At 46.7% G+C, this 13,610-nt stretch overlaps 1 protein-coding gene across 1 annotated transcript; it reads left to right on the top strand.

Annotated features, from left to right (window-relative positions):
- The first annotated feature begins 29 nt into the window (after positions 1–29).
- On the top strand, positions 30–11,285 carry LOC142575754 (thialysine N-epsilon-acetyltransferase-like). Its single transcript, XM_075685372.1, has 2 exons — positions 30–177; positions 10,062–11,285. Exon 2 carries the CDS (start codon positions 10,110–10,112, stop codon positions 10,611–10,613), a length of 504 nt encoding a protein of 167 aa, XP_075541487.1. The 5' UTR covers positions 30–177; positions 10,062–10,109; the 3' UTR covers positions 10,614–11,285.
- Positions 11,286–13,610: the final 2,325 nt, after the last annotated feature.

Below are 13,610 nucleotides of genomic sequence, written 5' to 3'. Positions count from 1 at the left end.
CGTTAATTTACCGCGCAATGATGCTATGCCGATGGCAACAAAATAAACGCTTTGGCTGTGAGGCTCTACGCGTGACGGCTCACTTAACTGCTTACTTCCTCCTTTCCTGGCCCCTGCAGGCTTAGCGATAAAAGGGCGCACACCTCAGTACCTGGAACCCAGCTTTTACAGCTTCTGGTGAGTGCCGAGACGGTAGGGGAATGGGAAGAGAACGTTACGAACGACCGTGTGGCGCTTATGGCCTATTTGAATCCGCTGGTTCCACGTGGACAAAAAATAACGGGTGCTGCAGCGTGTTTGCGTAGCGGCAATGGTTGAGAAACGGTAGTCTATGCGATTACACTCTTGACGTCGACCACATTTAGGTTGTCACCTCAAATGCGCGCGCATATGACAGCAGGTCGCCCTTCGCGGGTGAACGCACATGTATACAACCAGTTTGGGGGAAACCGCGCGCAGTTTGACTGGTTCAAGCGCGATGTGGGCGTGCCGCACTACCAGCCTTGCTACCAGCGCTGGCGCTATTTCAGAACGGTAGAGAAAACAGAAAATTCGCGAGTAATTTCGATGCTTAGGAAGCTGTAACCTCTACGAGGAAATGAAAATAATGAAAATAATGGCAGAGAGTGGGTCGGGCAGCCTCGTACCTTACAGCGGCGCGTATACGTATACGTGGGTGTTTATGAAACTTTGTAAGGAACAGGAAGAAAGGAATCAAATTAGCTGCCGGCATCACTGAAGCTGTCCAGCTCCAGCGGCTGACACTTGAACGGCGGCTAGCAGAGTGAAGTGTTTATAGAATTACAGTAAAGGGATATGATAGCTGGAATTAGGTGGATATGCTAAAGGGCTGTTTGGATTCTACAGGCCCGCAAATACACGCAAAATTGCCGCGCGACTGGCCGCTCAAGGCACATTGCGCGTATTCGCGGGCTTCTGTCAGGCTCGGAAAAAAACACTTTTATGTAGCACGTATCGAGCAAAAGAAAGCTGTATCGGCTGTTTATCGTGTCGCTCTTCAATTTTCTCATTGACAATTTTAATCTAATTATAATATGTGAGAACCTTATTTATTAAATTAGGAGTAATTATGTTATTAGGCGGAATGCAAGAAATAAATAATTTGAGTATCTCCAAGCGACGCGTCAAACAGCGTTTAGCTTGATTCTGTCCAGCTACGTGGCATTTGCGTATTTTTGAAGTTTGGCTAAAGTTACGTAGGACACCCTGTGTGCACAAGGTTCCTGATTAGGTCAGATTTTGTTCAAGCGTATTTCGCCTTTTCTTTCTTTCTTTCTTCTTTTTTCTTTTGCAACATCACATACCGTTTGTAGCACGTACGCTGTCATGAAGTCACGTGCTGTTTATGGAGCAGCCCTGGTCCGAGTGCTGCGAGAAGCAGCTAGGATATCAAAAGTAAACGAAAATCGTAGGGTTTAAGTGGTGAATGAACACTTGCTAATTTCTAAAGCATTTGTATAGAGCTCAGAACAACCAGTGAAACAAATGTGTGTGTTGAATTTAGATCTTTGCGAGATTAATATCACGCAGTATATACGAAATTGATTAACATTAATTTTTAGATAACCAATACCGAAGGTGAACTGCAAGCATTGAATTCAACCTATTTTTCAATTTTTCTTAGGTTTCTGCTACAGGTACGTGTTATATCATTAAAATCAATTTTTAGACAACCAAAGGCGTACTGCGGACATGAAATTCGGGAACAAAAAGTAAGGTTGAATTTAATGTTTGCAGTTCGCCTTTAGTTATCTAAAAATTAATTTTAATTTAGTATACAAAATTTTTTTATATCCACAGGTTTCTTGGAACTTTGCTTGTGTCATATACCACATCAGTGTGGCCACTTGTACGTTATAGATTACTGTAAGAGATCTAGGGACATGCACAACAAGTCAAGATGTTAAATTGACTGGTTAACATAATTCACTATTTAACTTCTCACAAACTTAGTGGCTTTGGTGTTGCGCTGATAAGCACGAAGTCGTGGGATCAAATCCCGGCCACAGCGGCCGCATTTCGATGGGGGCGAAATGCAAAAACATCCGTGTACTTAGATTTGCGTGCACGTTAAAGAACCCGAGGTGTTCAAAATTATTCCGGTGTCCCCCACAACGGCGTGCCTCATAATCAAGTCGTGGTGCTGGCACGTAATACCCCGTATTTTTTTTTTTTATTTGCAAAATGCAGAGTGTTGCTTAAGCAGAGGAGCAACCTTGTTTCTTGCCGGCGCTGTGCAAATATTTGTGCTGTTCCAACAGCTTTGACCTAAGAATTTGATCAAACATATTTTGCGCCTTCTTTTGATAATGAAAGACGCGCTTTGCATGCAGCTTTAAGCCGACTGGACGACAGAGCGTGCGCATATGGACATATGGGAACATATTGACTCTATTGTCATGTATGCGCAAAACGCCAGCAGAGCCTTGCTGCAGTTTTTGAGCACGACTGAGGTCAGCGACCGTTTCTAAATGCTTGGTGAACGCCGTTATGTGTGTGCGCACGTGCATCACTTGTTCTTCCTTTTTCTGCCCGCTTCCCTCTCGCCCAACTGCAGGGTAGCAAACCAGGCGCAACTTGGTTAACCTACCTGCCTTTGCTTCACTTTATTTCTCTCTTTAGTACCTAATGCTGTTGAAACAAGTTACAAAGGCAGCAGGCTTAGTTACATCAAGTACCTCCTTAACTATATATGTTTTCTATGGGATCAGGCGTTCAGTTTTCCACGTCATCGTCATCGCTGGCGCAGCTAGGGGTTTATGTCATTGCTGGCGTAGGCCCTGGGGGGAGGGGGATACTGCCCCGCCAAGGCCAACACCCCTCTAATATAATAATTACGCGTTGGTTTCGCAATAACAACTTCCGTAACAGCAGCAACAACAACAATGAATTCGCTGGCAAAATGAGCCGCTAGATCCTTGCCGCAGACGCAAAATACACCACGAGAGCGCATGCTTCCCAGAAGGGAAATCGGTATGGGTAACCGGGTAGGATAGAAGGTGTGCCGTCGAAACGAGATTTTTCGGGATACGAAGATGGAGCGAGGGCTGGAGTAAACGAAAAAGTGGGCGGGCTGTCAAGTGTAGAAGAAGAGTAGATTTGAAACATATGGTGTGTCGTAGGGATAATATACATAGTATGCACGTGACGTCACATCCGCTGCTGTCGTCTGCTTCCGCTACCTTCCGCCATCTTGGGGAACCTTATCAACAGGCGCGCGCCTAGGCCTATAGGTTCCCCAACATGGCGCCGCCGTAAACCGGAAGTCGCGGAGTATCCTTGAATGACGTACGTGCATACTATGTATAGCTGAGAAAATCACTATAACACTTGCTTCTGCAAATCAGTCATGGTCACGGGAGCTCAGCGAGAAGAAACGTGCCCAGCACTCTTCTTTATTATCTTTTACAGCGAAGCAGTCAGCCTCTAGTTGGTCGGCATTTTTCGTGTCCGCGTCGGTTAGAAAAAATGTGGGCCGATCCCGGTGGCAGTGCATGGCCAGGAGGCCACTCATACCCCCGCAAAGCAGAGGCTTCAAGCACTCAGCAAAGTGAAGCGAACAGTGCACTGCTGCGCCGGAAATCTGCCGTGCGCATTGTTTGGGTGCTTTTACCGGGGAAGCCTCCTTCGTCAGCGCCCGCCTACCTGGCGACGGGGCCCGACCCCGGCTGTGACGGTCACACAAGCGGCTCACTTGGAAGCGACAGCATCCTCCGCCCTCCGTGGAAGCGGTAACGAGTGCTAAAGGTAATCTCCTGACCCTGACAAAATGACCGTCACGGAGAGCAAGGAACCCAGTCGACGACTTTCGTGGAGGGAGCGTGAACTGTTTCGTGGAAGGAGCGCGAACTGTAGTTTACTACACGTTCAAGACACGCTCCAGCCACCTTCCTGTTGCTTTGTCTATGTATGCTTCTCGATTTTTTCTACTTTCAAGTTTGCTGGCATTCTCCTAGTATAACCATGTACCAACTAGCCCAACAAGCCACTCTCGCGAACGAAATCTGTTTCCGGATTGCCTCGTCCTTCCTTCGAAGGCTGGATATCGGATGCGGAGTTCTGTGGTCTGTACGACCCCTCTGATTGGCCCCAACAAGGTCATCGAATTTCCCTTGTGTGGGGAACTATAGAAGAACAACGGCTTAAAAAGGGACCTCTCGAGTGGGACGGAGAGAGCTCTGATTAGAATCTGACTACTTGTTTCAATACGTAAAGAAACCTTTTTCTTTCGCTCCTACTTCCGGACGCACTCAACCCTATGCGTGGAGGATATCTGGCCTTAACGCTACCCCTAGGCGCAACAGCACATACATTCTTTGGAATCACGCATACAACATACAGAACAGCGTTCGTTTCAATAAAGAGCAAGCACAAAACAAGCATCCGAACCACATAAATAGTGATAAGGCCCTCTTGATGCGTAACGCTCCCCGCATACATGTAAATATTAATGTTACGCAAGTTGCCGCGGCGATGGCAGCTTGCGACAGGGGGAGTGACGTCCGTAGCCCTTCGCATACAAAAGAATCAGCCTAGCAACTTGTTTCAATGTTGTTGCAGCACCGCTGTGGCGTGCGGCATGCTGTCAAAATCAACATTACTCCCATTACTACCATTACTCTAAATTACTATTGCTATCATTACTCTAAAACAATAAAGCCATAGGCATACCCACCTCAACAGTTGTAGCGGTGGTTTTCAGCAGCTTCGCTAGACATCCACTTTCGCAGACCCGGGATGGCGAGTCAATTTTTTTTTTCTATTAGCAAGGCCGTAGTGTTACACGACGTCAGCTAATTCGCTTTGTGGTATGACGTCACGATAATGTCAGTGATGACAGGTTCAGCACTTTGTGACCAACTTCAATATCAAAATATCTGTTGTTCGAAATTTCATTCTTGCTATAAGTGTTTCTGCGTGATGTATGTATGTATGTATGTATGTATGTATGTATGTATGTATGTATGTATGTATGTATGTATGTATGTATGTATGTATGTATGTATGTATGTATGTATGTATGTATGTATGTATGTATGTATGTATGTATGTATGTCACGCTTCTGGCGCCCATATAGGTACATGACATTTGCAAGTGTGATGGCCAGGAAACAAAATATTTGAATTGGATCCCAAACTTGCTCTGAAAAAAAAAACAATATATATCTATATCGATAAGCCCTCACAGAGTATTAAAATGGGCATGATCGCTCCACTTAGATCGCGCCTGCAAAGTGAAAATGACTTATGCCTACAGCTGTGCTCGACCGCGCTCGAGAAGAAGATAATCGCGGCACTCAGGCTCGGCCGTGCGTTTTTCAAGGTTTCACGGCTTCATCTCCGAGCGATGAGCCATGTGCACGATCTGCTTTTCGAGCGTCGTCTCACCCGTATCACTTCTGTCAAAGCTGTAAGTAACCGGTGAGAGAGATACGCAGGCACTACGATAACTGGAGTGGTTGGTTAGCCCAGTCGTGCGCCTGATATGCTATGCGCTCCAGATGTTCAAGGTGGAAGAAAAAAAAAATAGAAGAACAAGAAAGCAAACAGAAACAGACAGAGATAAACGTCAAAATGTCGAGATACGCGAACGATGGCATGCTACTCCAGATGTTCCGGGTGAAAGATAGAGAGAACAGGAAAAAAAAAAGAAAGTGAACAGAGACAGAGAGATGTCAAAGCAAAAAAAAAAATAAAGAAGTGTTTCCGTTTGTTGTGCGCTCCGTGACGCCATTACCGTGCACTTCGAGCGATACCCACCCGTGCCATTCAGGTAATTCTTCGTGATTTTTTCTTTCGTTAATTAGAACAAATGCACGAATGTTTGTTTTGTTCGCAGTGCCTTCGGGGCATTTCCGAAACTGCTTCTCGGTCAGCCCGGAGTTTTGCCTCTAGCTGATTTGTTCATTAACTGTTTCCGGCTTCCGTGCGGCCCGAATCGCGTATTACAAGAATAACGCTGTTTCTGCGGGCGACTGCGAAGCTGCCTCCATGACCGCGCCATCGCAGATGTTTGTATAGGGAATCGCCTAATCGTGTTCTCGCTCGCGTAAGGAAGCTTGTCTTAAAACCGCGTTCCTTCGTAATTAACTATGGACAACATTTATAGCTGTTCGCACACTTTGTATAAGAGATGTATATATAAGCCTTATTTCTTAACTCTTAGTCCGAGTCGTCGCTTATGAGACTGGCGACTATGGGCTTGTCTTCATTTGGCACGTCTTTCGCCTTCCTTTGTCTATACGTTCGCGCTGTCAAACGTCATGAATATAGGCATTGCCTTTATCGTAACTCTCTCCCTCCCCCCCCTCTCTCTCTCTCTCTCTCTCTGTGCGTGTGTGTGTGTGTGTGTGTGTGTGTGTGTGTGTGTGTGTGTGTGTGTGTGTGTGTGTGTGTGTGTGTGTGTGTGTGACACATATCTGCTTTCCAAAGCACTTGATGTTTGAGTTAAGCCTCTAAGAATTCCTTGTTCGGGTTAAGCCTAACGGCGACTGTACATACGCTTTCATCTGTATAGTTTTGTTCTATACGGCACTGCCTAGAGCTATTTTTTTCTCCTTTTGTTAGAACACCAAAACACTAAATTTGTGCGCCGAATTCATTTTTATAGATTCGTTTTTGGAGGGAGGAGGTTAGCAATACAGGATGCCTTGAAAACGAGGGGAAATAAAGAAGAGGAAGATAATTATACTTGAGAATTTCTTAATACTAAGCAGCAATTCTTATGAAATCTTATTGGTATATTATAGCGGCTGAGTCGCACTGAATTTTCACGGCATTGATAGTTCTTTATATGAAGAACTCTGCAAACGTATACGCAGCCCGCACATTAAAATCGGCTGCCACTAAACCATATGAATTTATTTATTTTTCCCCCAGTTTCGTTATGCGAGGCAGTAAGAATAACCGCCGTGACCTTTTATGCATGGAATTTAGTCACGTCTAACTGTCTAATGTAACAGTTAAGCACATGTAGTTACTAGTCGCTGCGTCACCACATTTTGGCGACGCCACAGAAGGTTTGGCAAGTTCCCAGGGCAAACGTCGTCTTCGCGACGTTTGCCCGTGCCCAATATTGAGGCACTGCCTTAACTTTACTGTCGTCGCTTCGTCTGCCATTGTAGGAATTTTGCACTGACAGATAAAAAAAAATAAAGCAAGGAACTTATCACATCACCTTAAGAGGACACATTGCAGAAATTTAACGAAAAAAAAAGAAGAAAGAAAAAAAGAAAACATGCATTAACATAATCGCCAAGGTAAGTGTACAATTCTTAAGCAGAAAAAAGAAGGAAAAACAAAATGCGCTTTACCGAGAAGAAATGACGATATGCTTTTGTGAAAATCTACAGTTATCATAAAATTATAATTATAGGTTGCGAATTAATTACTGTATTTGTTCAATAAGGACACAACAGTTACTATAGACTTCTTCGAGAGGTTGCTAATAACAAACTGCTGGTTTTACATGCACGAAAGTCTTCGCTTTCTTTCTTTCTTTCTTGCTCCACGTTAGCTATCACACCCATATCGGATAACTGGAAGGTTTGAGAAGGGATTACGTGGTGCGCACGAATCTGACTTGGCTCGACATCATCACGCTGATTCTGCATTATGTCTGAGTGAACGAAAGTGCTCAGTAGCACGCGTACTTGGGCATTGCATTATACAGATATATGGCAGGATATGTCTATCGTCTTGACGTTCAGATTATATATAGCGCACGGAAACGCAACACAAAGAAGAAGAACAAACATACAGGACAACCGCTGCGTTTATTCTATACTTCTTTGCCTAATTGTGTTTCCGTACGCAGCTGTATGCAGATGAGTGGTCGCTAACTCGCCCGACTGTCGACTTTGCGAACGTGTCTGTCTTTGAGGTGGTATAGCTTTTTTTTTTTAGAAGCGCAGGATAACAACAACAAAAGACAAACAGGCATTTTAATTGGTTCAATGAAGAAACAGAGCATGACAGCATTGCCTATACTAGTGCGACGTGCCCTGCAGCGTGTGCCGTGTGCGAGGATATATAGCCCACCTGATCTGCGCTTGCAGGCTATATATACACTATATACAAAAAGCAGTCTTGATGTCTGCATTCGACATTCACCAACTACCGCCCTCTGCACTAAGTAACGGGTCACAGATTCAGTCCATGATCAAGGCTCATGAACTCGCGGTGTCTGTACAACGCGCGCAACGGAGGCACTTTTGTGTCTAGACCCTTAGAGACAGTGGTCTGAATGAGACACTTCGTTCGAGTGCCGTGTTTTGTGTACATTAGATATCTTCGTTGTGAACTGTGCGCACCATTTCATTTTGCATCTTGTCCACCTGGAGTAGCATGCTATGCATGCCGCCATGCAAACATTTTCAGGATCCATCAAAGGTATCGGTCTCTCGTCGTTAACGTCGTTTGCATGCGATATTTCAAACAATTGAGTTAATAATAATAATAATAAGATGACAGCTCGTTTGAACAGAGTGACGACAAGAACGAAACGCAGCATAAATCGCACCTCACGGAGCTGGCTAAGCTGCAGTGCCCCTCGAACGACGAGAATAACGCTTAAGGACGCGTGCAAAGTGCGCACCATGCAGCACTCGATGTGATGGACGAATATTCGAAGACGAACCGAATAGCCGTTGCTATTCGGTTCGTATTCGATTCGACATATTGTCTATTCGAACTTGGCGAACGCTCGCTTCTGTCCGAATGCAAGAGAAAACAGCGCCTATTTGAGTCTTGCTGAAGAGAGATCGATGCAGGTGACGACTATGCTGACTGACTCTGCTGCAGGAGGGCTGCAATTGTCGGGCGCGTGGTTCGATCTTACCGAACGCACGGGGCACATAACTGCTGCTAAGTAATTTCGAGCCATTCACGAAGAATGCCTCGCTTTGAGGAAGCCTGTGTATACGAATTTGCATGTTGCCTCGACTTAGGCCGAGAAATTTATTATTTAACGCCTATGTACATTTATTTAGACAGTGTGCTATGCTGTGGTATCACCATTTCCCTCCTCCGACAGACACAACACTCCATAAGTGCATCTGTGGTAACGTGCTGCTCCCTTTTGTTGCTGTAGTTGTCGTGGTGCGGCAGATAACAGGAAGCGGTCGTTTCTAATTTACAAACTTCTCACTTGGCTCTAGCCCTCCAGTTGCGAATGGCATTGCATGCATGTATCAAATAATGTAAACAAGCCTAATTTTTTTTTGCCAAACGTGCACACAGTAACTTTATATTTGGCTTTGTTTAGAAATGAAATAAAAAAAATATTCGATATTCGAAGCTTACTTTTTAACGCATGTTCGTATTCGATTACATTGTGTAATATCGCTATTCGAACTCACTCCTATTTTAAATATCATTTTTATTATCGTATACCCACCGTATAACCTGCCTCCCCTGTGCCTCTTGTTCCCGCATCTACTTTTTTTTTTCATCCTTCGTGCTTGAAGATGGATATAGGAAAGTTTTCATCTATGTGAGCTACAGGTCCCTCATGGTGTTAGCTTCCTTCGCGCTTTGTTCACGTTAAAGGAAGAGAAAAGACATCTGTTCTGCAGGAAATTCGCAAGCTGGAGGCAGCTTCATGAAACGAAAAAAAAAAAAATAAGAAGATCCAACCGATAGCTGTGCGAAGCCACGAAGGACACATACGGGTTCCTGCGGATGTGCACTGTCTGCTTACTTCTTAACCTAAACGTAATGCAACCTAACATAAGCCTAAACGTAAATTTAGCCTAACGTAAAGCAAACCCGGACAAGCAAGAATTTTTCTCAATTGCGAAGCATTCTCCCTGAGAAACCCGTACGTTATTTTTGTTTCGTAGTTGTAGTATAGCTTCGTGCTGCTGGTCGGCTGGATGACGATTTTTCTTTCAACGGGAACCGATTATTGTTAGTCGTTGTCGGAATTTGCTCGATAGCGGGACTGAAAGACCGCATGCGGAGAACCGCATATAGCCGTAGGCCCGTGTTTCGCGGACTGGCCTGTTCTGACTTTTTGTTTTCCCTTTTGTTCTTCGCAGCTCCGCAAGTCAGTTCATTGGCGAAGTGAAGATCTGACAGCAGCGAACATGTCGTTCAAGGTGCGACCGGCGCGACGAGAAGACGCGGAGAGCATCCTGACCTTGATGCGCGAGCTCAACGACTTCCAGGAGCTTCCGCCGGCCATGATCACGCTGGACGGGATCCGGCGGGATCTCTTCGACAGCGAGCGCCCTTTTGCCCGGGTCAACCTCGCCGTCTCGCCTTCGCCGGACGGCGGCGAAGTCGTCGTGGGCCAAGTCATCTACTTCGTCATATTCGACGCCGTGACGTTGCAGAAGCTGGCCTACATCGAGGACATCTACGTGCGCCCCGAGCACCGCTGCAGGGGCGTCGGCGTCGCACTGTGGAAGTCGGTGGCCCAGCATGGGCTGCTTCGCGGCTGCGACGGCTTGCGTCTCGAGGTGCTCAGTACGAACAAGGAGGCCGTGGATTTCTACGCGAAGCGAGGCGCCAGGGACCTCGGCCCTGTGTACGGTTTCCAGCATTTCAAGGTCGTCTGGGATGCCTCCGATGGAATGTTTAAGGCGTGACGGTCGGTACACACTCAGGACAGCGGCAGTGCAATCGCACTCAAGGCCGCGCTGCGTGCGTGCAGAATCAAGACGTGTCCAACTAAACGGTGTTGTACCAAACAAACCTCAAGACCTATAGCTGTGCAATAACGCATCCTTCGTCAACTCTGCCAAACTTCGCCAAACTGTAGATCGTTTCCTGTGAGCGCTATTGTGCCAGGACTAAAGACCTGTACCTGAAGAACACGTCGTGCCTGAAGACGGCTCTGCAAACTCATGACCGTCTCTCTAAAGAGTACGGTACGTACCTAGGCAGAAGACCCGTACCTGAGTAATGCATCGGGGCGTAAGTCAGTATATCATAACCAGACCGCGTCATGCAGTCGCCTCAAGACCATATTTCTCTAAACGTTACTGTCTGCCAATAGCTCCAGACGTGTACCTGAAGACCGCACCGTGCCTCGAAAGTGTACCGCAGCCGGATTCAGTACCCTGTTATATATGAAGACTGAGAACGAGACTACAAACTACAGAGCCATGCCGTGCGCGTGTCCATATATAGTGTAGAAAAATGGAAAGTCATGCCACGTGCACTTTAGCCCGAAAGTAGGGTCGATCTGCTAGGGTGAATTATGTTAATTCGCGAAGGATATAAAATAAAATGGAATCAAACGTTCCGTCTTTTTTTTTCTGCTTTGTCGATTGTGTTCATTTTTGACGCATTCAGCTGCCCGCACCAGGTGCCGTACCTCAGACGAGATTCTTCTCACGTTGAAGATATTACTGAATTGAAGCGCCTCAGATAAAGCCTGACCCTTGAAATGCCTCAGATAAAGCCTCTGAGTAGCGATTCCTACTGAGAGAGAAAAGAAGGAAAGGCGGGGAGGTTAAACAGGCGTCCAGTTGGCTACCCACGCGTGTAAAAGGAAATGGGGTATTGAAATAAAGGAAAATGCAAACAAAAAAGTAGACAGTTCACGTGTACAGTAGCAGTAGGAGACACGGAGTACGTTGTCTTCTCCTTGCTTTTAAGAAAGCCAATAAAGCTCACGTAGCCTTCTAGGCTAATGATGGGTGAGGCCACGCACCTAGGATATTTGCCTCTGTAAAGGGTCGACCGTCCAGTCGGCTCACTCTGACGAGACAAGATGCGACTCTCTATGTTCGACTCTGTCCGCTAGTGGAGGGATTGGCGCTGGTGTCACGGGCTTGCCTCGCCTGTCGTTAGCAGTGGGACTACATGTTATTTGGCAGGCAGCAACCTTAACAGTGGGCTAAAAATTCGCAATAGCCTCAAAAACTGCGTCCTCCTATATTGGAATGGAGCGCATGTGGCTGAAACATGGTACCGTATACCCACAGTCGGCTGCTGCATTTCGGCAACGCTACTGAGAAAGGGCGCCGCGAGAGAGGTTTCAACGTTCTTAGGTGTTTCAATTAGCCAGATCCACTAGAGACTGCGTTGGCGGATCTTGAACATTCACTAAACTACACACGTCATGTAGCACATTATCTTAGGAGCAGGCAGCTGTCTATGAGCACTCATATACGCAACCTCAAGGCATCGAGGATACCGAGTTGTTACGTGACGAGCGAGAAAACAGAATGGGTATACATATACGTATATAACGGCTCCTCCGCTCTGCATAGCGTGGTCCCCTCAATCAAGGAGTACAGCGGCCTTAGCTACAAGAGACAAATACCGCTACACCCTCGCTATCCGGCTATGACGTGACCGCAACGACACCGCAACACAAATGCAGAGGTATCGCCACGTTGGTCAGCAACAAGCTAGCCCACACGACACACAAAATTAATCACGACCGCAGCAATTGCGAATTCATTCTCACGGAAGTCTTCCCTCGAGCCAAGAACGCCAAGAGCATATTCATCCTAAACGTTTACAGCAGCCCCAAGCACAGAGCACAAAAATTTAGGCAAATTCTCCAGCTCGCCCGCAACCGTGCCGGCGACAACCCCATGATCGTGGCCGGGGACTTCAACGCCCCTAACACGGCCTGGGGATACGTCGCCAGCAGAGCCAAGGGAAAGTACTTACTAAACGACTCCGATGAACTTGGCCTAACGCTCATCACGAACGCCGAATACCCCACAAGAACGGGTAACTCGGTCAATCGTGGCACAACGCCAGATCTCACTTTCGTCCGCAACGTTCCAGATTATCAGTGGAACAACCTCTTCGAGGATCTGGGCAGCGATCATCACATTGTTGAGACAGCGATTGACACCCCATCCAGAGAACCCAGAAAAATGACGTACGTCGACTGGGACAAGTTCCGCGAGTTCAGACACGAACGCCGAACAAGCAAAGAATCAATTGAACAATGGACGTCGCAACTAAAGGCCGACATTAAGGTGGCCACGAAGGAAATAGAGACAGATCTCCGCGTTCAAAGCATGGACAGCCGACTGGCTCACATGCTCGAAGCCAAACAATCGCTCACCAGGAGATGGAAAGAACAAAGACACAATCGACGGCTGAGGAAAAGAATTTCTTCCCTCAACCGGCTGATTGCAGAATATTGCACGCAACTATCTAACCAGCAATGGAACGACGTGTGCGACGCCGCGGATGGCCGCATCAACAGCAGGACGACGTGGCACCTGCTCAAACATCTTTTAGACAGAACCAGAACCAAAGCGGACCAAGGTCGTACGCTGTACAGGATCATGCACGAGGAACTCAATATTACCACGGAAAATGAGTTCATTGACCGTCTCGCCGACAAGTACCTCCCGCTGGCCAAAAATGCCAGAGGCACGACCGCCGAAGCATATCGCGGCAAAGCCAACCCAGAGCTAGACCGGGACTTCTCAATCGAAGAGATACGCACGGCGCTTCAGAACCTAAACAGCAAGTCAGCGCCGGGGCCGGACGGCGTAACTAACAAGGCACTTAGAAACCTCGACGAAACCTCAATCGAAACCCTCACAGAGGAAATCAACAAAATCTGGAGGAACGGAGCACTACCCGAAGACTGGAAAACGGCCCTC

The sequence above is a fragment of the Dermacentor variabilis genome, chromosome 3 (assembly GCF_050947875.1).
Source record: "Dermacentor variabilis isolate Ectoservices chromosome 3, ASM5094787v1, whole genome shotgun sequence".
Classification (NCBI taxonomy): Eukaryota; Metazoa; Arthropoda; class Arachnida; order Ixodida; family Ixodidae; genus Dermacentor; species Dermacentor variabilis.
Note: the sequence above shows the minus strand (reverse complement) of the source record. Positions and strands in the feature narration are given on the sequence as shown.

Excerpts from the sequence above, each read along its gene's own strand:
- LOC142575754 (XM_075685372.1), top strand. The coding sequence starts at position 10,110 with ATGTCGTTCAAGGTGCGACCGGCGCGACGAGAAGACGCGGAGAGCATC.